The following is a 25,995-nucleotide window of genomic DNA, read 5'->3' on the forward strand; positions in this document are numbered from 1 at the left end:
CACCCACACACACAAACCCTAGCACCCACACACACAAACCCTAGCACCCACACACACAAACCCTAGCACCCACACACATGAACTCTAGCACACACACCCACACATGAACCCTAGCACCCACACACACACACACACACACACATGAACCCTAGCACCCACACATGAACCCTAGCGCACACACACACACACACACACACACGAACCCTAGCACCCACACACACACACACACACATGAACCCTAGCACCCACACACACACACATGAACCCTAGCACCCACACACACACACACACACACGAACCCTAGCACCCACACACACACACACGAACCCTAGCACCCACACACACACACACATGAACCCTAGCACCCACACACACACACATGAACCCTAGCACCCACACACACACACATGAACCCTAGCATACACACATGAACCCTAGCATACACACACACACATAAACCCTAGCACCCACACAGGTGATAAACACACACACATACACACACTGATCGTGCTCAGAGGCAGCATATTGTATGCATTAGACTGGAGACAGTACCTACCAGAAGAGGATTATCCTGTGGTTGCCTTGTTTCCAGAACCTTCTGGCAGCTTTGCCCCAGTCTGGGTAGTGCTGGTCCTGGAGCATCATGTCAGTGACCTGGGAAAGACCCATAAACGAACATGCTGTGGGTTGCCAGTACAGCACCAATATTAAGACTAAACTCAAACTGAGATGGCATTTTCAGTAATCCTGAGTTTTTGGAATGATCTCTGAATGAAGCTCAAATATTAAAAAACACAGAATTCTGACACTCGTAGACAAGGAATGGAATGAGATTGTGTTATTTCATTCTGAATACAGTGTCAAAATAGATGGTTAGAATTTGCCCTTCTGCATATGGAACGCTGCAATGGAATGGCATAATCAATTCAAATGGCATTGCTTTGTTTTTATTCCTATTCTATACAGTCAATCATTAAAAGTAATCTAAGTTTATTTTCTTTGATCAAAGACAATTTACATTTTAGAGGATTGTATGCACAACTACGCAAATCCAGACGTTCGGAGAAGGTACTTCATTGAGGCGAGGGTACATTTTGAATAGGCCACATCTCCTTCTATCAGATAAAGTGGAGAAGGATTTGGTTGAGAAAAATCAGGTAAATCTTTCTGGCATGAGCAGTGTTGCAAAAACAGCCATTTCCTGCTCACTCATCTAGCGATGACACATTCTGAAATATCTGTTCTGTCGAGAAGGAGACACACAGAGGTCGTCTTGAAAGTGCCTCGTTGAATTAATCGAATGTAAAAACCCAGAGAGTAATGTCTGGATTCAGCAGTTTGCCTTGCCCGTCCTTGCTCTACCTCCCTCTTCCCCTTCTATATCCCCCCCTCTCTTCCCTCCCCCTCCCCCTCTCTCTTCCCTCTATCCCTCTCCTCCATATCTCCTCCCTCTCTCCGCAGTGTGTACAGTGGAATACTAATGGAAACTCTGAGGAAGCTTGTCAAGTTTTCTCCCCGTGGGTGTTGTGTCAAACTCCTTTCTCTTCCTCCACAGGCAGTCCTATCCCAGATCCCAGCGGAGCTCCATCCTCTCTTTATGTTGACAAATGAACAGGGATGGGCTGGTGTTGAGGCACCCCTCACTGTCTCTCCTCTGCTCTACTCTACTCCTCGCTGTGCCGCTATGTCTCTCTGTGTTTCCTGTGACCTCGCACTGTCTCTGTTCTGTTCCTGGTGCTAAGGGTATAAAGACACATTCCACTATCTTTGTGCTTATATTCTAGTTGCTGCTAATCCGTGTTGGGCTACTGTTCTCTCACCATCCACGCAGTCACAAAGTCCCCCATCCACGTCCCCACTGCTGCAATCTTCATGAAGCTCTCGTTCCTGATACCCATGTACTCTGTCACCATGTGAGGCCTAGAAAGAGAGATATATATATATAGAGAGGGGGGGGGGAGAGAGTGAGATAGAGACAGGGGCAGAAAGGTAAAGGAGAGGAAAAGAGAGAGGTAGAGGAGGGAGGGAGGAAATGGAGGAGAGTCAACAGAAAATAGGAGAAACAGAAAATGGGCACTGTGGCTGCTAAGTGTCATGATGCTAACTGTCAGATCCCATCCATATCAAGCTGGCCCTGTGAAAACAGTGTGTGGCAGGCAGCTCTACCTTCAAGGGGCCCTCAGGGTTGTAAACAATTTACACTGAACTGCTGTGAAATTTATTCAGCAATACCATTCATTTGGCCCTAATCTACCTCCCTAATTTTTATGAATTTTCTTTCCATTTGGCAAATTCGTACCAGTGTCTAGGTGAATTTAAATCAGCATTATCCAAAAGCATGAGACGACACCGTTACTTGGCGACCGGCACCATCCCTGATACACAGGGCGTGGAGGAAGCCATTTAAGGTATACGGTTGGTCTTTGGTGCAGGGAAAAAGATGGCATGCATTCGCTAGAGTCCTAGTTATCCATCCTCTATCTCCTCTTGTAGGTAAAGACGGGATGGGAGGCTTTTGTTCAGGGACTTCAGTCATCTTCCACTGGGAGAAACTAGGTCACAAGCCTTGTCTATGCAACTATCTACCCACCGCTCCTGAAAGAGGAGAAGAAAAGGGGGATGAGGGAGGGAGGGAGGGTGTTTGATCTCCTGGCAGCGTCTTAGAGGCTGTGGATCAGATGAGCCTCCTCCCTGTCCTCCCCCACCCCCCACAGGTCACTGCCTCATGAATAGAATAGATGGGCTGGCATGAATATGGCTCTGTAGGTTTTCCAGCGGGTCGTTTCTGAAGTCAATAGCTCCAATCACCCTTGTTTGGCTCCGTGGCTGTTTTCCAACCTGCCACGCAGTACCCATGAAATATTTCTTAGGCTATGTGGACAGAGGCATCTGGAAAATGACAACCACACCTGTTTTACTTTCGTGTGCATTTATTGAACATGTTATCAGTGGGTACAGTGACTGTACATAGACATTGGCTTTGTGAATGAAAATACAACGGGTCACACTCAACCAACTCTTTCAAACCGGTATAGGATTATCCCATTATATCCTATTAGGCAGAGCTTAGGCAGGTTTAAATGAAAGCTAATAGGCATTCATTTCCAATTAATCATAATTGCTCCTCCCTTTTCTCACCCATTCACTCACAATTCCCCTTATTAACAAAGCATAATAAAGACAAATGGACCTGGGGCAGAACTGTCCTTATTAGCTATGGAAAAACCACTAAACCCAAATGGCACTTGTTTTCTTCTGCTGTTTTCTTGTTCTTTGAAGTCATGAAAACGAGCAAGTTTTGAGAAATACTGTTAGGCAGCTGTATAAAATATGATCGGTTGTGGTATCATTTCTTCCTAGCCATAACTTTGTCACACTTTTCATACTGCGTATGCTCTGTGTAGTTTGGGCGGGTGTCTTCCGAAGTTAAATGAGATGACAGAGTAAAAATGCTACTGTCCTGTTTCAAGTGTCTCCTATAAATCTATTACAAACCACTGACCCCAAGTAGCACCTGTTTTCTTGTCCTCGTATAGATCATCTCTGTCGTCATGAACACAGACAGTTTGTTCAAAAAATACAGTTAAGCAGATGTATTAAGGGTATAAAATAAATCATATGGCATCAATAATCTATTCATTAGGCCTCTGTGACAGGGCTTCATTAATGGAAATGTGAGGGGCATGGGTGACTTATCACCTTGCTTCGCCTGATAAAAAAAAAAAAAAAAACTTGATTCGATTGGGAATATATACCTGTATTAAGTTAGTTAGATGCTCAGCAGCTTGTCCCCGGTCCAGTTGCCTAGGAGATCCCACAGGGAGTTGTTTACCTGCCGCAAAATTATAATCGATTGACCTGGAAACGCTGTCTAGCCCCAGCTTAGCCTTAAAGGGCCATTGCAGCCGTTTTTATCTCAATATCAAATCATTTCCGGGCAACAATTAACTACCTTACTATGTTTTCAATTAAAATAGCCAAAAAGAAACAAAAATAGCTTCTTAGCAAGAAGAAATTTCTCAAGCAAAAATTTTAGGACTGTCTGGGAGTGGTCTGAGTGGGGAGGGGAAAACCGAACATTGGCTGTTAGGCTATTGGCAGAGAGGTTTGTAACTCTCTTTCTTATTAGTCTAATAACTAGTTTACCACATGGTGATGTCACCAGGCAAGCCAGAACTCCATCCCACCAAAACAGGCTGACATTTCAGGCAGTCTTTTCAAACAGCTCTTAAACTAAAAAGGCATTATCATCATTTTCACAGTATTATTCCAACAATAGTGTGGAAATATATATACAGTATTCTAAGTATTCACACCCATTGACCTTTTCCAAATTTTGTTGTGTTCCATCCTGAATTTAAAATGGATTAAATTTAGATAAACACTTTAGAGAGAACACTCCACCTCTCTCCACCTCCTCCTCCGTTATCTAATTGGTCAAACCTTGCACCTCTTCTGTCAGGCAGCAATGCTTTCAATGTTTTATTTGGTAAGCAGAAGAGCACAAAGGAAGAGTTTTGGGAATCTTCTCTCAGCGTGATTAAAGGCAGCACTTTCTGACTTATTCAAGCTCGCTGAAAATTTGATGGCCTGCAAGACAGATTACCTAATGAGAGGGTTCACGGCAGAGGTGGAACATCAGTACACTAGCTGCCGCACCCCCCCTTCCCTGACACACATGAAAATATTGTACTATACAATTGTTGAGTGCCTGTAATTATTCTATTCTATTAAGCTTACATTTTTTTCTTCTTATTGTTGTCACATTCGAGGGGGAACCTGCAAGTAAGCATTTCATTGTACTGTGTACACCGTAAACTTGAATTGACTAGACTTGATTAATCAGATCCGAAATGGCTCCCTCCTGGTAGAGCATCAGTACTGTAGCTACCATGAATAATCAGATCCAAAATGGCTCCACGTGAAACATCAGCACAGTAGTTCCATGAATAATCGGATCCAAAATGGCTCCTCGTGGAATAACAGTACAGTAGTTCCATGAATAATCTGATCCAAAATGGCTTCTATGGCTCAAAGCAGTGCACCAGTTACGTCTCAATCTACCCTCTCTATCGAACGCAATTGGGTTTCTAAGACATCACTGTGATAGCTTGTACTCCACTCCACTGAGTCATCAAATATCGCCTGGCCTTTCCTTTCTCTTCCCTGCTCCTTCTCTCCACTAGTTTCCCAGCTTGTTTCTTCTGCTTGTGTTCTAAATCTCATGGCTAGTGACCCTTTAGGAAGCTGGCAGGTGTGTAGCCTCTGAAAGCCTTGGGGGTGTCTAGCCTTCTCCAGTACACAGATATGGCATTGAATCCTCTGTCATCCACATTGAGATGTTTTCTTGTGTCCTCTGTGTGTACAGTACATAAGAGTACACATCGTTGGGGACTGGAGAATGGTAAACCGAATGGTAAACAGAAGAACATAAAGCTGTCATGTATGGCCTCTCCTATCACTAAATCAAAAAAATTCATCCCCCTCTTTTTTTAGTCAGAGCGACATGAGCCCACATATTGTATTAAACTTCCTCCAGATAGAGTTCTCTAGTCTCTTATCCTCCACTGGCTCATACAGTGGGAGTGAATTACCAGCAGGCACTTTGCAGGCCACCACCAGTATCTGTCCACTGTATCAGTTTTCCATTACACTAGTCCTAAATTAAGTCTGCTAGTCCCAGAAGCAATACATCCACTTGACTTGGCCTTTACATGGTTAGAAGTGATAAAACACACACACACACACATGCACACGCAAACAAACGCACACGTACACACGCATACACACAAAATCAACTGTGAAAGATTTTATGAAAAATTATTGCTTGTCGATGCATTGAAATCTTTCAAATGTTGATTAAAAGTTTCAAGTTGTTTGATGTCCCTCAAGGGAATATTGGTTCTACACTGTGTGTGGAATTTAGACATTTCAGTGCAAGTTTTTTTAAATCATATTTTATGGAAAATTGTAAAAGAATTTATGGCACAGTCCTTGCAAAACTGCACAGACACAAACTGACACTGTGTTAGACTTTTTCCCATTTGCAATTCCCAATGGACATTCTGACACAGTTGTCAAGGTTACTGCGTTGTTCTGTTGACAGTAGCTGTCTGTATGTCTCTGAATGAGGATGACCTGTTAGAAGCCAACTCCCAGTGAGGCCCATCCCTCTGTCCCAGATAACAGCAGGAGAAGCTGAGCTGATAATGCTGAGGTAATGCCAGAACTGTCTGTCTATGTGGTAGAATCTGTAACCTCTTTCAAATCAAATCAAATTTTATTTGTCACATGCGCCGAATACAACAGGTGTAGACCTTACAGTGAAATGCTTACTTACAAGCCCTTAAGCCCTTAACCAACAATGCAGTTTTGAGATAATAGGAGTTAAGAAAATGTTTTACTAAATAAACTAAAGTAAAAAAAGAAGAAAAGAGAAACAATAAAATAACAGTAGTGAGGCTTTATACAGGAGGTGCCGGTACAGAGTCAATGTGCGGGGGCACAGGTCAGTCGAGGTAATTGAGGTAATATGTACATGTAGGTAGGGGTAAAGTAGGTAGCCTAACGGTTAGAGCGTTGGGCCAGTAACCGAAAGGTTGCTAAATCAAATCCCCAAGCTGACAAGGTAAAAATCTGTAATTCTGCTCCTGAACAAGGCAGTTAACCCACTGTTCCTAGGCCGTCATTGTAAATAAGAATTTGCTCTTAACTGACTTGCCTAGTTAAATATATATATATATATTTAAAGTAACTATGCATAGATAATAAACAGTGAGTAGCAGCAGCATAGAAAAGGGGGGGGGGGTAATGCAAATAAACAAAGCTGTTTTATAGGTGCATGTGAGAAAGAGAGAAAGAAAGAGTAATAGTGAGAGTTTGTGTGTTTTATTTCCCACAACAACATGAGCAGCAGTTCACGGTGCACACTTAGCATCGAGGTCTCTCCACCCCCTGGTCATGGTCATGTTTGCTCTGTCACGCCGCCAGTACTCCGGGAATCTCTCCCATCTCTCTCAGTGCGATCAACAGGAGGGAACATAAATCCCATAACATGCCATTTATTCTGCCTTTTAAATAAGTCTCTGGCATTACGCCCGCTCAGCTAGACAGACAGACAGACAGAGACAGGGACTTGCACAGAGGAACACAGAATGATGGTGGTAAACAGAGACAAGGCTCTTATGTGTTGCTATAACCCTGCTCAGTCAAGTGGGTGGCTGCAGTCATCTGCCCCTAGTCCCTTCATCCCCCTCCCCCTCCCTCTAAAGGGTGAGGAGAAAAAGAGCCACGCAGCCAGCCCCCCTCCCCCACGCAGCCAGCCCCCCCCCCCACCCCCCCCACGCAGCCAGCCCCCCCCCCCCCCCCCCTTCCGTCCCATGCAGTGGTGTCGCCTGGCTCCAGCAGAGTCCCCGCTCATCCACATTAGACATGATTAATGTGAGAGGAACCACACACTGGGCTGTCTTAATTCAATAACACTGCCTAATTAGGGTCTGCTTTCTGCCAGTAATGGTGGCGTAAAATGTCAGAATGGGATTGGGCGGCGTGACCGAGCTCCGGTGAAGGGCATCAAACTCCCTGGGCGGTCACACTCCTCTGCTTTCATGCAAACCGCTCCCTAATCTGAAAGTTACATTAAAAAGGTAACGCTTACTTTCAAGGGGTCGTTATTGCAGTGCAAGTACATATGTAATTATATGTAATTACACTGTAACAGGTATTGTGTTTAATTGTAATCATTCATAGTTACACTGTAACACCATGTAACTGGTGGTAATTGCAGTCCGTAATTATAGAGGTGTAACAACGACTGCTTGTTACCGTGCTTGCTACAAAAGTTCAAAAGTCTCCGACAGCATCCCAACGGACCATAATTCAGCCTGCACAAACCACGTGATAAGCTTTAGCCAATTGAAAACCAACCACCTCAATGACATAACTCTGCAGACACATCCCATGTGATGGATGAGCCCATCTAGACACCAGCAAATTGTGCAGGTGTTTGGTACAAGTCAAATAAGGTCATTCTGGTTAGTCTACAGCCCTTTAGCGACTCAAAACGTTTTTTATAGTACTCCTTATGGATTTATGAAACAAGGCAACAAATTTCAATATCACGTTATATATTTTGTATAGGTAAAGATGGATGGAGACAAAGGCAGGTACGCTTACTGGAGTCTCTACAGGAGGCCGCTGACAGCTCTGATAAGGTCAGGCTCATAGCAGATCAGGATGTTGAGGAAGAGGACCATGAAGGCATTGGTTGATTTGCATAGGCCTAATATACAAAACATTAGGAACCTTCCCAATATTGAGTTGCACAGTGTTCAACAGGGATGCTGGCCCATGTTGACTTCAATCTTTCCCACAGTTGTGTCAAGTTGGCTAGATGTCTTTTGGGTGGTGGACCATTCTTGATACACACAGTAAAGTGTTGAGCGTAAAAAACCCAGCAGTGTTGCAGTTGTTGACACAAGCCGGTGTGCTGGCACCTACTAACATACCCCGTTCAAAGGCACCTACATATATTGTCTTGCCTATTCACCCTCTGAATGGCACACATACACAATCCATGTCTCAGTTGTCTCATGGCTTAAAAATCGAAGTGGATTTAAGTGACATCAAAAGGGATCATAGCTTTCACCTGGATAGTCTGTGTCACAGAAAGAGCAGGTGTTCTTAATGTTTTGTAGGTCTATGTTTAACAAAATCTCTCTCTCTCTCTCTCTCTCTCTCTCTCTCTCTCTCTCTCTCTCTCTCTCTCTCTCTCTCTCTCTCTCTCTCTCTCTCTCTCTCTCTCTCTCTCTCTCTCTCTCTCTCTCTCTCTCTCTCTCTCTCTCTCTCTCTCTCTCTCTCTCTCTCTCTCTCTCTCTCTCTCTCTCTCTCTCTCTCTCTCTCTCTCTCTCTCTCTCTCTCTCTCTCTCAAAAACATGATGCAAATATTAAAGATTACAATTTAGTTAGGAATTCTCATGCGAGACAGGAGTCAGGATTGTGTGTTTCAATAGGATTGGGTATTGATAGGAAAATAGCCTAGGCTCTAAAACAGGAGAAGATATAATTTCCCCTCATGCCTCTCTGAATTGTCAGCAGATTTTAATGTCTGTGAATTGTACATAGGCCTATCAAATTTGTGACTGTCTGAAGAGTCACAATGACAGCTCAAAGAGGCACACATTCTTTTATAAACTATAGGTCTACTGTAGGGTGTCCTGTAGGGTATTTATTAACTGCAATCGGGTCATGTGTGCAGTCCGGCAGTGTCAATTATGCGTGCGCTTGAATTTATGGCGACTTTGTGTGAACTACATACGCGAGGCTTCCATTCGACAACCTGTTTGGATAATGTGCTATTGAATTTTCTGCTAATCTAATGGTGCACATGTTGTATAGGGTCTGCATTAGTGCCGACATTGGGACACGATGTTGTAATTTCCCGGCTCTTGTTATTACATTTTTTTCGGGAAATGTGAAGTGTTCCTGCAACAGTTCCGGGATCCTGGTTACCCATGTTAATCCCTAGTCTAGACAGCTCTAAATCCTGATCCTGGTTACCCATGTTAATCCCTAGTCTAGACAGCTCTAAATCCTGGTCCTGGTTACCCATGTTAATCCCTAGTCTAGACAGCTCTAAATCCTGATCCTGGTTACCCATGTTAATCCCTAGTCTAGACAGCTCTAAATCCTGGTCCTGGTTACCCATGTTAATCCCTTGTCTGGACAGCTCTAAATCCTGATCCTGGTTACCCATGTTAATCCCTAGTCTGGACAGCTCTAAATCCTGATCCTGGTTACCCATGTTAATCCCTTGTCTGGACAGCTCTAAATCCTGGTCCTGGTTACCCATGTTAATCCCTAGTCTGGACAGCTCTAAATCCTGATCCTGGTTACCCATGTTAATCCCTAGTCTGGACAGCTCTAAATCCTGATCCTGGTTACCCATGTTAATCCCTAGTCTGGACAGCTCTAAATCCTGATCCTGGTTACCCATGTTAATCCCTAGTCTGGACAGCTCTAAATCCTGGTTACCCATGTTAATCCCTAGTTTGAACAGCTCTAAATCCTGGTCCTGGTTACCCATGTTAATCCCTAGTCTGGACAGCTCTAAATCCTGGTCCTGGTTACCCATGTTAATCCCTTGTCTGGACAGCTCTAAATCCTGGTCCTGGTTACCCATGTTAATCCCTTGTCTGGACAGCTCTAAATCCTGGTCCTGGGTACCCATGTTAATCCCTAGTCTGGACAGCTCTAAATCCTGGTTACCCATGTTAATCCCTAGTTTGAACAGCTCTAAATCCTGGTCCTGGTTACCCATGTTAAATCCCTAGTCTGGACAGCTCTAAATCCTGATCCTGGTTACCCATGTTAATCCCTAGTCTGGACAGCTCTAAATCCTGGTTACCCATGTTAATCCCTAGTTTGAACGGCTCTAAATCCTGGTCCTGGTTACCCATGTTAAATCCCTAGTCTGGACAGCTCTAAATCCTGGTCCTGGTTACCCATGTTAATCCCTTGTCTGGACAGCTCTAAATCCTGGTCCTGGTTACCCATGTTAAATCCCTAGTCTGGACAGCTCTAAATCCTGGTCCTGGTTACCCATGTTAATCCCTTGTCTGGACAGCTCTAAATCCTGGTCCTGGTTACCCATGTTAAATCCCTAGTCTAGACAGCTCTAAATCCTGATCCTGGTTACCCATGTTAATCCCTAGTCTGGACAGCTCTAAATCCTGGTCCTGGTTACCCATGTTAATCCCTAGTCTGGACAGCTCTAAATCCTGATGGACACATTTAACATTGAGGTAACATGTCGCTTTCATCATTTAGCATCTTTTTTATGACTCGATTTGAATAAGTAATAATAGGTCATTTCTAGTGAATATATTCCTGCCGTTGGATCAAGCTCAGTGCAGTCTGAAAGGTCCAAGAAATGAAAGTATCTCAATGAGCTTGGGGTCAGGGACAGCACACAGTGACAGGTCAGAGAGATAGCAGGAGACAGACACACCTCCCCCACAGCCACACACACGGACTTCTTCAGATGGGTGTGAGATGGGAACAATATGTGGTATGTGGGGGGCAGACCAGCAGAGCAACGTCTCCCGCAGCGCTCCATCGCGGTTGGTTGCAGAGCGCAAGGCATCATGGTGTGTTTTCTCAAAGACATAATTATTCTGAGGTAGACCAATGCCAGCAGATAGCCTTTACAGAGTCTTGGCAATAACTGTGCCTTGTCCTCTCTGAACAAAAAAGAAAAGGGAAAATAGCATTCATTCCCACCCAGAGGCTTCCTAGCCTAAACACCACAGAGGGATGTTATAGTACTTCTCTTTTATGCTTTGCCTCAGTAAAATTACAACAACCTCATATTGAGTGAAGGAACGGGAAAGATGGATGCAGAAAAGATTTGGACACGGATCAAAAGACTTAAGTTTTACTGCACCATCCTTCCTCCTCCTTCTCTCCTTCCCTCCCCTCTCGGATAATTGCTGCATTGGCTCCATTCAGAGCCTCAAGCTCATCTCATCTGAGGTGCATCCCGGTCCTGCCTGGCAGAGTGTGAAAACACTGCTCTTACAGGTCCGTCTTCAACAGAGATGTAAACACTAATTGTCTCTGGCAGAGCCCTGGCCTTCAGAAGACACAGAGGAGGAGCAGGGAACAGAACAGTCAGGAGAAAAAGTAGAGGAGTAGAGGGCTGGCTCCTCTTAGCGGGCTGATGGCTCCTACTGCCTCTTGGCGGGCTGATGGCTCCTACTGCCTCTTGGCGGGCTGATGGCTCCTACTGCCTCTTGGCGGGCTGATGGCTCCTACTGCCTCTTGGCGGGCTGATGGCTCCTACTGCCTCTTGGCGGGCTGATGGCTCCTACTGCCTCTTGGCGGGCTGATGGCTCCTACTGCCTCTTGGCGGGCTGATGGCTCCTACTGCCTCTTGGCGGGCTGATGGCTCCTACTGCCTCTTGGCGGGCTGATGGCTGGATGCGTTCACTTGCTTTACAACAGCACCATCTATCTTTCTAATTAGACGCTTACAGCCTGAAATGGCTAGGTAATGTCATTGGAACTCTCATTTCAGAGGCACTTTGAAATGTCTGAAGGACTATTCATTGTTATGTCTAGTTGACATGACCAATTGAAAGTGCCTAACTCGTTATGTCTGCACCGTATCCCTGTTCTTTTAGTGCTTAGTGCTCACTCACAGTGAGGACTAAGTGATTATTCCCATGGTGTAGTAGGATGACATGCTCTCAGACTCCAACAGAAAGATGGCCACCAAAATACGGTAAAGGTCTCAAGACAGCAGCTATTAGAACACACATCCAATAGACTAAGGCTAGGTGATATACACTGAGTGTACAAATGATTATGAACACCTGCTCTCCATGACACAGACTGACCAGGGTCATGCAACTCAATATTATGTTCTTAATGTTCTGTACACTCAGTGTATACTGGATTTTTACAATACAGTCTATAACAATATTTTGATACAGTGCTAAATTAAATTAAAAGTTCAACAAATTGCACTAGTTCACTGTTAGTTTTAAAACCATCAGAATGGAGAAAGCCCATTAAAATCACATAGAATTCATTCATTTGTTGCCATTCAAGGCCCATGCACTACTCATAAAACATATTGAGAACTTGTATTATTCAGAAACATAAAACAAACCAATACCAGCATACTATTAAAAAAAAAACGGAATATCGCCCAGCCCTCTCATAGACATGCACAGACACACACTTCTGCCACTGCTCAAGGCAGTAAAGGCACTATATCAGACATGTGAAAGCATGAAATAGGAGAGTGGTAAAGAGAAATCATCTTTGTGACAGACACACTCAGAGAGACTGTAAATGTAACTTTTTTTTATCGTATCATCGGACTTGCTGCTCTGCTCAGCCATGAGTCTTTGTGTTTCCCTTTATCAATCAACCAGAAAGAGCAGACATGATGGATGTCACTGTCACAGCTCTGGCCAGTGTGACTGATAGCCTGATTATACAAGCATATCCCCCTCCCCTGTATAGAACAACACCTTACCGCTGGCAATATTAACCGGCTTGTCCAACCTTATGGATGGCGGAGTGTTTTTGTTGCTTATTGAAATGTGTTATATGACCGATCTTATTATGTCCCAGGCTACTTCAAATCACAGCTTGTGTTAGCAATAGCTTGTGTTAGCTTGTTTTAGCAATAGCTTGTTTTAGCAATAGCTTGTGTTAGCTTGTTTTAGCAACAGCTTGTGTTAGCAACAGCTTGTGTTAGCAACAGCTTGTGTTAGCAACAGCTTGTGCCATGTGAATGTTATACAACCAAAACAAACACATGGTAAATCATAAGCCCTCGACCTCGCAGCTGGCTGGATAAAAGGATACATTTTCTATCTCAGACGGACTGCCACATCAAAATGCTCAAATGGATTCCTGCCACTGGCTTGATGTGTGTGACTGACATAGCTCTGCAGCTGGTTACCCACTAAGTGTAGGTAAACCAGTGGAGTAGAAGGTAAAGGGGAAGCCATCTTGACTGATGTAATCAATAAACCAAGATGGCCGACCTGATCATCATTGAAGTGTTATGGTGGTGCTGAAGGTGAGCTTTCAGGTGCCCTCCCTTCACTCCATCTCCTCCAACCCCGACTCAAAGTCTCCACGTGATTGAACGGACTGAGACTGAGTCTCCGCTCAGGTGAGACGTTTGGATCTATCACACGGTTAACTCGAAGAGAGAGAGAGGGTCTAACAAATGAAAGCAGTGAGAGAAGGATGAGACATTGAGTGGCTTACCCCATGCTTCCTGCCATCAGGAGGATCAGGTTGTAGATGTGTGAGAAGATGAAGAGGAAGAGGATGGTGCTGAAGAACATGGTCATCCAGGAGCCGTGATCCTCACGGAACATTTTCAGACGCAGATAACGACCTATATGAGGGCATGAGGAAAAGACACCTGTTCAGTGGCAGGCTCCATTCACAGGGCAGTCTATTCCCTCAGTCAGTCAGTGGTTGTGTCCCAAATGGCACCCTGTTCCCTATATAGTGCACTACTTTTGACCAGGGTACTTTTTGCCAGGGCCCCTGGTCAAAAGAAGTGCACTATATAGGGAATTGGGAATAGGATACCGTTTTATATGCAACTCTGAACCAGGACATATGATGAAAGTATGGGCTATGTTCATACACATCAATAACCTTCTGTTAGAAACCATCTGTTAGAAACTCACCCTCTGAGTATTGTGATGATGATTAAAGACCATTCTTTTTTGTGAGCAACTTTTTATTTAGTTGTCATTCTTCTATCTTTTTTTCATAGTTACAGGTTCACCCAAAAATATAATAAATCCATATAAAGATAGCCAACCCCCCCCCCACCACCCCTTCCTCGTGGGCCTGAAAGCGAAGAATGTAACAAATGTCTAAATAAATATATAACTGGTTTGTATGTGTAGAGCTTTAGCTGAGATTGTTCTTTACAGAGTCAAGTATATTTGTCCAGGCCTCAATTGTTCCTTGACGAGCACCCTTCATTCTCACTGTTGATAATAACTGTATCCACTGGTTAAATGGTAGAGAGTGAGATGGTTGCCATCTTAGAGACAACATATTTTTCGCAGGAGTGCTGCCTGTCAGCAGTCATCTTTTCTGAGATTCAAGGGACTGTCAACATTAAGTAACATAATAGATGGAAAGCATTGAATATTTAAATTCTTGCACTTCCAAATGAATTTTGTAACTTTTCCCCAGAAGCATTTAACTGCAAGGTACTCCCTGTGCCTACCTGAACTCCCTGTGCCTACCTGAACTCCCTGTGCCTACCTGAACTCCCTGTGCCTACCTGAACTCCCTGTGCCTACCTGAACTCCCTGTGCCTACCTGATTTAGGGGACACAGTGAACAGTTGGGGCCAATTTCATCTTAAAACTTTTTTTCTGGTGTTAAATACAGTCTGTGACCCAGGATACCAAGGTCATATTTTTCAGTTACATCTGTGGGCCATACTTTTTTAATGGTTCGCTCAGAATGTGAGCTTTCCAAAGTTGTTTATATATTATAGAGATCAGTGCTTTCGGGAGCCCAGATAATTTATTTATACATCCCATCATTGGATGTTTCTGTATTTGGGTTTCCCAAGGGACTCCATAGGCCAGCATAGCTGACCTAAATTGTAAATATAACAAATTTGTTGCCTGGTAATGTGTATGTATCTTTCAAATCTCGGAATGTTCTAAAACCATTACTGTCCATGTTATTGATAAGGGTACGGATTCCGCATTTGGACCATTGGAGGGATGCAAAAGGCCTCAAGGCATTATTGTGAAATATTGTGGCATGTGCATGCCATTTTGATTCCCAGTTACATTGTTTTTCAACTTTGCGCCAAATAGAGATTGTGAGCAATAATAGGATCAAAGAGTAGTTTACATAGTTTACGGGATATATCAGTGAAGACCACTCTTCCAGGGCAATAGGACACACAATATTTTGCTCAATACTCAGCCAGAAGAGTCATGTCTAAACCAATTAGGATGGGGTGAAACACTAAAGCCTGGAAATACAATTTAAAGTTTTGTACAGATAGTCCTCTTTCGTCTTTCCCTCTTTGTATACTTATTCTTTTTATCTGGGATCGTTTACCTTGCCATATACAGTTGAAGTCGGAAGTTTACATACACCTTAGCCAAATACATTTAAACTCAGTTTTTCACAATTCCTGACATTTAATCTGAGTAAAAATTCCCTGTTTTAGGTCAGTTAGGATCACCACTTTATTTTAAGAATGTGAAATGTCAGAATAATAGTAGAGAGAATTATTTATTTCAGCTTTTATTTCTTTCATCACATTCCCAGTGGGTCAGAAGTTTACATACACTCAATTAGTATTTGGTAGCATTGCCTTTAAATTGTTTAACTTGGGTCAAACATTTCGGGTAGTCTTCCACAAGCTTCCCACAATAAGTTGGGTGAATTTGCTCGCACAAGCTTTTTCAGTTCTGCCCACAAATTTTCTATGGGATTGAGGTCAGGGCTTTGTGATGGCCACTCCAATACCTTGACTTTGCTGTCCTTAAGTCATTTTGCCACAACTTTGGAAGTATGCTTGGGGTCATTGTCCATTTGGAAGACCCATTTGCGACAAAGCTTTAATTTCCTGACTGATGTCTTGAGATGTTGCTTCAATATATCTACATAATGTTCCTTCCTCATAATGTCATCTATTTTGTGAAGTGCCCCCGTCCCTCCTGCAGCAAAGCACCCCCACAACATGATGCTGCCACCCCTGTGCTTCACGGTTGGAATGGTGTTCATTGGCTTGCAAGCCTCCCTCTTTTTCCTCCAAACATAAATGGTCATTATGGCCAAACAGTTATATTTTTGTTTCATCAAACCAGAGGACATTTCTCCAAAAAGTACAATCTTTGTCCCCATGTGCAGTTGCAAACCATAGTCTGGCTTTTTTATGGCGGTTTTGGAGCAGTGGCTTCTTCCTTGCTGAGCGGCCTTTCAGGTTATGTCGATATAGGACTAGTTTTACTGTGGATATAGATACTTTTGTACCTGTTTCCTCCAGCATCTTCACAAGGTCCTTTGCTGTTGTTCTAGGATTGATTTGCACTTTTCGCACCAAAGTACGTTCATCTCTCGAAGACAGAACGCATCTCCTTCCTGAGTGGTATGACGGCTGCGTGGTCCCATGGTGTTTATACTTGCATACTATTGTTTGTACAGATGAACGTGGTACCTTCAGGCGTTTGGAAATTGCTCTCAAGGATGAACCAGTCTTGTGGAGGTCTACAATTTTTTTTCTGAGGTCTTGGCTGATTTCTTTTGATTTTCCCATGATGTCAAGCAAAGAGGCACGGAGTTTGAAGGTAGGCCCTGAAATACATTCACAGGTACACCTCCAATTGACTCAAATGATGTCAATTAGCCTATCAGAAGCTTCTAAAGCCATGACATCATTTTCTGGAATTTTCCAAGCTGTATAAAGGCACAGTCAACTTAGTGTATGTAAACTTCTGCCCCACTGGAATTGTGATACAGTGAATTATAAGTGAAATAAACTGTCCGTAAATAATTGTTGGAAACATTTCTTGTGTCATGCACAAAGTAGATGTCCTAACTGTCTTGCCAAAACTATAGTTTGTTAACAAGAAATTTGTGGAGTGGTTGAAAAACAAGTAATGACTCCAACCTAAGTGTATGTAAACTTCCGACTTCAACTGTACATTTTAAAATCGCACTATGAATTTTATCTCAATAGCCAGAAGGGGGAGCCATTGGAAGAATTGACTTACAGAAATTCAGCCGTGGCAATATCCATTTTGACAATAGATATTCTTCAGGTTAAAGTAACTGGGATATTTTTCCATCTAGTGAGTTCAGATTGAAATGACTTGAGCGTTCTGTTAAAGTTTCTGCCAATGGTTTTATCTAATGACAGAATGCATTGCCTGGGCCAGAGTTCCATGGATAATACAATTGGATCTCCTTATCTGCTGCTTCTAGTGATTCTGAACAGAGCAGTGCAGATACTGCCTGTTATGACTATGGCTGAGGGATTGACATTTTTAATCTTTGATTGATTCATTTGGATTCTGATAGTAATTCCCCCGTTTCAAATTCAATAGTTGATTAAAGACCATTCTGAAGCGCTATGTCCTCCTTTCAAACAGATTTTCACTGCAATTTATTTTGCTGACGAACTAAGCCTTGCCAAATGAACTGAGTGTTCTAAAATGGTACCTGTTCAGTACATAAAGTCAGAGGATATCACTGGTCGGTGCTCTTTGGTACATCACAGACCACATCATGTTTTCCACAAACTCTTTTCAGCAATCTGACTGAGACCCTGTTGTGTTCCAAGCCTCTGATGCTGCCTGGCTTGTGTTCCACGAGGACAGTTCAGCATGATTAGATTGATTATGCAGACATTTATGACCTGTGGTGTTTTTCCATTCTTCTGGTTGGGAATCAAATTACTAGGAAAGATCTCTCTGCTAGAGCATGAGATTGATTCAGATAGTCCACCTTCTGCCCTGAATACATAATCACAGCAGGCCTCTGGTGCCAGAGATCCTCTATACAGTTTATGAAATTCCATTACACCACTGTTCTTTTGGATTTGAATGAATCGATCGGTTTAGCTAATGCAAGGATGGACTGCGTTGTCCACAAAAATGATCAACTAAGTGCATAGTTTGTATCATTTTGACAGCCATCTACATCAGATGAAATGTTATTTGTGGCAATAATAGGAATAAATGCCAACCAAACAACTTAATCCATATGACAACACAACACTAATCATACACATTTTGCAAGTAGTGGCTTAAACCAATGTCACTGCAAAACAGAAAATTATAATCCATTGGATATGTATAATCAAACTGTAGCTAGTGTGTATAACAGCATTTTCTATCTCCCTCCTGCTGCTCGGTGCTCATACAGTACAATGCCAGTCTGTCCCGTGTCATTGGCCCTGACCCCAAGTCCTCTTTCCCCACAGGGAGGCCGTACTGTTGCTAACACAAGCAGCAGGCTTTCTCTCCTTCTAGTTCCCCCTCAGAAACCTCAGCCAGTGCCGATACGAGCACAGCAGCACCTTGCTCCCAGGCACAACTCTTTGTTTTGGTCTCCCCCAGTCAGTCAGGCTCTTTTAGAGATACAGCCCCTGGGGGTAGTGTTTTGTTGTGTCAATACTCAGAAGTTCGAGACAGGACACCACTGCTCCATTTATTTCCCCATTACCACAAGGCCATGCTCCCTCTCTCTGAACGCATTACATGCTGTTCAATCTCAGCTCGCTCACCTCCTTCTCCCCATAAAACCAAAGCCGCTGCAACTGCCTCAGAGAGGTGGAGTCCCCGAATGCTGTTTTACAACCATAATGAATGACACTTCTGTCTCTTCAGGCGTTGCCCTGGGTTTTCATACTGCAATGCATTCTTATACAGCCTTTGATACAGCAGACAAATTGAGGTCTCCACTACATAAAGCACCATGTACTGTATAACATAGTACAAAGAAGAGGTGGAATACCATTTACATACAGAACAAAGAGATTAAATTGGCTACATTCCCTGTAACCAAATTGTGTTTAACCCTATTCAAACAGTTGTGAATTGGTAGATGCATCGATGTGCAGGTGCCTAGCTAGTGTGGTTTGTGGTATTTCGAGGTTCATCACAGCTCCATAATTGAATTGGTTTGCGCGGATGAACTTAATTGCCTGTAGTGTCAATGAGCCCCAGCGCTGCAGCTTGTGTACCGGCAGATCTGACTCTTAAAGTTGCCAGCGCAGCCAGCTAGCACGGTGGCGAGCTCCCTTCTCGGAGCCAATCAGTGTAGGATTTAACTAGGGGTGATTCAAGATTATTCAGCAGCCCAACTTGAGTCACCACACCTCCCCACCTTAGAGAGGCCCGATAACGAGTGATTCATGAGCCACTTCTACACCGTTCAGCTAGGCTGGACACACAAACATGCACACAGGCATGCACACACTTCCATTTCTCCAGTTGTTGGTCACCTATCAAAATTCAAATATGTGTGGTTGTCTCCATCTAGTGGTGATATAGTGATAGTACCACAGAACTGATGCTGAATTGGAGAAAAAAACAGCTCCTTCAATTATACAGGATTCATACTGACCACCATCTAAATGTGATGTGGAAATCATTAAATGTGATATGCGCATGACCACGGTGGTTTTCACTGTTTAAATCTAGCAAACCAGTGGAATAATAAATTATAATTTCACATTAAACAAAGGTCCTGGCACCAAAACAGGATTTGAAAAGATGTGAGAGAAGAAAAAAGAAAAACACTCCAATCCGGTCGGTTAACAAGCAGGCACGTTGGTGCCAGACAGCTAAAATACAAACACACCTTGACAAACTGGAGCAGGCAATCAATCAAACACACACACAGTGGGAGTCACAGCCCCAGACTGATGAAAAGGACACAGCTGGTGGAGGTGTTCTGACTGACTGACTGAATGAGACCTGAGACCCAAGCACTGTCTCTCCTGTCATCATGATACCAATCATCAATAACTCTCTGCTTATTAAACAGGGTAAGAACTCTCATTATTTCACACTCACTTTATGATTCAGATACATAATGATGAATACATGTAAGGATACATTCACGCTGTATTTTTTTCCCAATATGACTAGTTTGTGGCCACCAAAACAGTATTTATGGTATAATGTGGTCTTTTGAATGGGTATGATCTTAATTTTCTATCAAATGTTTTTCAGTATGTTTGGAAAGTTTTTGGTTTGTGTGAAAGACCCCATAAAAATGTTAAATGTCCACACAAAAATGACTTAAAAACCTCACAATAGTGAAAATCTTTAGGGTATGCCACGTGAAGATCAGAACTTGTCTTCGCAACTCTGAAAATAGAAAACTCTTCTGGCTGTCTGTTGAAATGTGATCAAAGTAATTGTCACCTTCTGCTTGCGTGGTCAACATAAGGGTCATTCCACAAAAAGAGTGCCTTCTGATATTTTAAGTAGAAATTGTGCACCACTATTTAATTTTAAAAGCGTTACATTAATATATAAAATGAAGTGCCCTTTAATATACACCACATGGGGAACTCAATCAATCCAAAAAATGTATGAATAAAAACTTGCTAAAGTGCAAAAAATCCCTCTGTGCATCCTCTGTGACTTCAAGGAGGAATTTAATCCACTTAATTAAGCTCAACATTTTTCGAAGTTTTCATTATCATTGTAAAGCCAAAGTTATTTTGTTGCTTTGACAAATTCATTCAAGAAGATTATTATTTATTTAATGTGATTAATGATTCATTTACGTCTGTTCCTCATTTTAAAGTCATCCCTGTTACATGAACTGAACTCTCTTTTTAAGATGGTGAAACAATTCCTTTTTTCTACCAAAAGAAACATTGAACATCTAATAGTCAAATCATAGTGTAAAAGCAGGTGAGCTGGTTCTACTCTTTTCGGCCATTTTTTGATGTTTTGGAGTAGAAAACTGAGTGGGTTGAGCATAACATGTCAACTCAGTTACCAATAGATAGTCAGGCTAGAAATGTTTTCACAATTGCACTTTTTTTGTGAAGCTTACATTCAATTGATACTCCCACACAACAAGCTTCAATTCCCCCTGTCAAAAGGGGTTTCATGGCTGATTCAAGATTAAATCGTCAACCCTGTTATGGTCAACCGTTACTTTATTTGGCACTTAATAGGCAATTACTATAGTAATTTTTTTTATTAACCTCTCGAGATGGGAAAAACGTGTTTATGAAGTTGAACATGTGCTCTTTACAAAATAATGTTAAAATTAGGTGAAATCAAAAGTTTTTTTGGACCAAGTTAAACTTCTAAAAAGACACCGAATTGGTGACACTACCCTTCAATAGCCAGTCTCTGATTGAAGGCAAACAATGTGTTTCCATATTGGAGTGGAATCCAGGGTTAATTATTCCCAGCACATACAGTACAACAGCCAGGCTGTCACTTCCTGGTGACTGGGCACAGGACTGAGGGGGTGGACGGTGCTGAGAGGGTTTAGAGACAGACAGGCAGGCGACTCTACATTAATCTATTTATGATAATGGTATATCCTTGCTGAACCTTGGCTAGAATAACCTTGATGTGGATCAATTGAAATGCAAAGTAATTATATATGGCATGAAAGACCACCCTTTATACTACTTAACATATTTTGTTTTTATACTGTATTAAGTGATCTTGTAAAATACCCCATCCCACAACATGTTTTTTAAAATGGCCATCTATTGTCTTTCCTCAGCCCACACAGTGCAATTCCTGCCCCTGAACCAGTCGGAGGCGTTCTGCAGTCGGTTTGAGAATGGCCAGTGGTACTGCTACGTCATCCTGGTCCTCTTCACCTTTGCCCTGCCCCTGGGCATCCTGGGTAATGTGGCAGCGGTGCTAAACTATACCTGCTTCAGGAGGACCAGCAGTCTGTCCACCAGCAACGTGTTCCTACTCAACCTGGCCCTGTGTGACTCAGCCTGGACCCTCACCCTGCCCTTCACCATCTACTTCAGCCTCCAGAAGCCCTTCCTCAGGGACATCCAGATCTTCTGCCAGCTCAGGAAGATCTTCTTCAACATCAACATCTACGGGAGTATCTTCTTCCTCACTCTGATCAGCTTCGACCGCTACGCCGGCACCGTGCACCCCATCAGCTCCCTCAGGTGGTGGGACGCTTGCAAAGCCAAGCTCTGCTGCGTCTGCGTCTGGATCTTCCTCTTCCTGGGCTGCATCCCCGACCTCTTTGTGACCTTCGCCTTCCAGAGACCGGGGAACGTGACCGTGTGCATGGACCACATCCAGGGTCCGTTCGTCTTTGTCAAAACCATCTCCATCATCAAGACTCTGGTGGGCTTCGCCTTGCCGTTCAGTGTCATGCTGGCCTTCTACGGGATGACGGTGAAGGTTTTACGGGGCCTCCCTCGGGGGAAGAGGAGAGGTGGTGGGGGTCAGTGGGTGGGGAAGCCCCTGATGCTCATCACCGCCGCTCTGCTGGTGTTTGTGGTGTCCTTCATGCCCTACCACGTCATGATGATGACCCTAGTGTTTATGAGGATCAACGACCAGGTGACTCCGGCCAACGTGCACGTCCTCTATGCCTCCTATGAGTTCTTTGAGGCCATGTGTAGTGTGAGCAGCTGCCTGGACCCAGTGCTGTACATCCTGGCTAGTGACAGGTTCCAGAAGAGACTGCAGGCCCTCAGGAGGGGCCAATATAGGGGACTGTGCTGTAGGCGTAGCAGGAGGGTAGCGGTGGAGGGCTGACGAAGAATAGAGTCTCCTACCATAGTTAGTTATCCTTATTCAATTAAATTAATCAATTAAATCTAAAACAAAATCCTTGTTAGTTTGTTTTATTTGACGATCTAAAAATACACATATTGACATGTCTCTGAGAGATTGCCTCTCACAACAGATATGCCAACCAAGTGTCTGTGTTCATCTAAAGAGCAAGAAAAAAGGGCTGAAAATGGGGCCTTTGCCCGGATTGAACATGTTCAAGATAAAACAGAAACGGTAATGAGGAAATGTTGCAGTTGGGGAACTCAATATCCTCTGACATCAGAGATGCACTGACACAGAACACAGTGCCTTCAGAAAGCATTCACATCCCTTGACTTTTTCCACATTCCCACAGTGGGATTAAAATGGATTTAATTGGCATCTTTTGTCAACGATCTACACAAGATACTCTGTAATATCAAAGTGGAACAAAAATTGAAAAATAAAACGAATATATCTTGATTAGATAAGTATTCAACCCCCTGAGTCAATCCATGTTAGAATCACCTTTGGCAGCGATCACAGCTGTGAGTCTTTCTGGATAAGTCTCAAAGAGCTTTCCCCACCTGGATTATGCAACAATTGCCCATGATTCTTTTCAAAATTCTTCAAGCTCTGTCAAATTGGTTGTTGATCATTGCTAGACAACCATTTTCAGGTCTTGCCAAGCAGATTTACATCAAAACTGTAACTTGGCCACTCAGGAACATTCACTGTCTTCTTGGTAAGCAGCGCCAATGTAGATTTGGTCTTGTGTTTAGGTTATTGTCCTGATGAAAGATGAATTAATCTCAGTCTGGTGGAAAGCAGACTAACCCAGGTTTTTCACTAGGATTTTGGCAGTACTTAGCTCCATTCGTTTTCTTTTTTATCCTGAAAAACTCCCCAGTCCTTAACGATTACAAGCATTCCCATAACATGATGCACCCACCATTATGTTTGGAAATATGGAGAGTGATTACAGTACATTCAGAAAGTGTTCAGACCCTTTCAATTTTCCACATTTTCTTACATTACAGCCTGATTCTAAAAATGATGAAATATTATTTTTTACTCAATATACACACAATACCCCATAATGACAAAGTGAAAACAAGTTTAGAAATGTTTGCACATTTATTAAAATAAAAAATGGAAATACTTTATTTACATAAGTATTCAGACCCTTTTCTATGAGACTCAGGTGCATCCTGGTGCATCCTGGTGCATCCTGTTTCCATTGATCATCCTTGAAATGTTTCTAAAACTTGATTGGAGTCCACCTGTGGTAAATTCAATTGATTGGACATGATTTGGAAAGGCACACACCTGTCTATATAAGATCCCACAGTTGACAGTGCACGTCAGAGCAAAAACCAAGCCATGAGGTCGAAGGAATTTTCCGTAGCGCTCCGAGACAGGATTATGTCGAGGCACAGATCTGGGGAAGGGTACCAAAACATTTCTGTAGCATTGAAGGTCCCCAGGAACACAGTGGCCTCCATCATTCTTAAATGGAAGAAGTTTGGAACCACCAAGACTCTTCCTAGAGCTGGCAGCCTGGCCAAACTGAGAAATCGGGGGAGAAGGGCCTTGGTCAGGGAGGTGACCAAGAACCTGATGGTCACTGACAGAGCTCCAGAGTTCCTCTGTTGAGATGGGAGAACCTTCCAGAAGGACAAGCATCTCTGCAGGACTTCACCAATCAGGCCTTTATGGTAGAATGACCAGACGGAAGCCAATCCTCAGTAAAATGCACATGATAGCCCACTTGGAGTTTGCCAAAAGGCACCTAAATGACTCTCTGGTCTGATGAAACCAATATTGAACTCTTTGGCCTGAACGCCAAGCGTCACGCCTGGATGAAACCTGCCACCATCCCTACGGTGAATCATGGGGGTGGCAGCATCTTCTGTGTGGATGTTTTTCAGCGGCAGGGACTGGGAAACTAGTCAGGATCGAGGGAAAGATGAACAGAGCAAAGTACAGAGAGCTCATTGATGAAAACCTGCTTCAGAGCGCTCAGGACCTCAGACTGGGGTGAAGGTTCAGTTTCCAATGGGACGACAACCCTAAGCACAGTCTAGACAACGCATGAGTGGCTTTGGAACAAGTCTCTGAATGCCCCTGAGTGGCCCAACAGAGCCCGGACTTGAACCCGATCTAACATCTCTGGAGTGTCCTGAAAATAGCTGTGCAGCGAGGCTCTCCATCCAACCTGACAGAGCTTGAGAGGATCTGCAGAGAAGAATGGGAGAAACTTCCCAAATACAGGTGTGCTAAGCTTGTAGCGTCATACCCAAGAAGACTCAAGGCTGTAATCGCTGCCAAAGATGCTTCAACAAAGTTCTGAGTAAAGGTTCTGAATACTTATGTAAATGTGATTTCATTTTGTATAGAAACCTGTTTTTGCTTTGTGATTATGGGTTATTGTGTTAAGATTGATGAGGGGAATAAATACAACGTAATCCATTTTAGAATAAGGCTGTAACGTAACAAAATGTGGAAAAGGTCAAGGGGTCAGAATCCTTTCCGAATGCACTGTTGTTGTTGTATTGGATTTGCCCCAAACATAACACTTTTTATTGAGGACAAAAAATGCGTTACTTTGCCACATTTCTTCCAATATTACTTCAGTGCTTTGTTGCAAATAGGATGCTTGTTTTGGAATATTTGTAATCTGTAGAGGCTTCCTTATTTATAATCTGTCAATTAGGTTAATATTGTGGAGTAACTACAATGTTGTTGATCCATCCTCAGTTTTCTCCTATCACAGCCCTTCAACTCGGTAACTGTTAAAAGTCATTGGCCTCATGGTGAAATCCCTAAGCAGGTTCTGTCCTCTCCGGCAACTGAGTTAGGAAGGACGCCTGTATCTTTGTAGTGATTGGGTGTATTCACCATGCTTAAAAGGTATTTTCAATGTCTGTTTGTTTTTTTACCCATCTACCAATAGGTGCCATTCTTTGCGAGGCATTGGAAAACCTCCCTGATCTTTGTTTTTGAATCTGTAATTGAAATGCACTGCTCGACTGAGGGACCTTACAGATAGTTGTTCAGTGGCAAGAAAAAGTATGTGAACCCTTTGGAATTACCTGGATTTCTGCATAAATTGGTCATCAAATTTGATCTGATCGTCATCTAAGTCACAACAATAGACAAACATAGTGTGCTTAAACCAATAACACACAAA

General features: G+C 43.1%; 1 protein-coding gene across 1 annotated transcript in view; it reads right to left on the reverse strand.

The window, feature by feature from the left end:
- Positions 1–25,995, reverse strand: part of LOC120066163 (transmembrane protein 117-like) — a 60,540-nt gene that overhangs the window by 19,061 nt on the left and 15,484 nt on the right. Inside the window, exons 3-5 of the mRNA XM_039017327.1 lie at positions 13,792–13,924; positions 1,821–1,920; positions 557–654 (exon numbers count right to left, since the gene is read on the reverse strand). Of these exons, the coding sequence (XP_038873255.1) occupies positions 557–654; positions 1,821–1,920; positions 13,792–13,924 (331 nt within the window). The remainder of the gene's footprint in view (positions 1–556; positions 655–1,820; positions 1,921–13,791; positions 13,925–25,995) is intronic.

This window comes from Salvelinus namaycush, chromosome 21, assembly GCF_016432855.1.
Source record: "Salvelinus namaycush isolate Seneca chromosome 21, SaNama_1.0, whole genome shotgun sequence".
Classification (NCBI taxonomy): domain Eukaryota; kingdom Metazoa; phylum Chordata; class Actinopteri; order Salmoniformes; family Salmonidae; genus Salvelinus; species Salvelinus namaycush.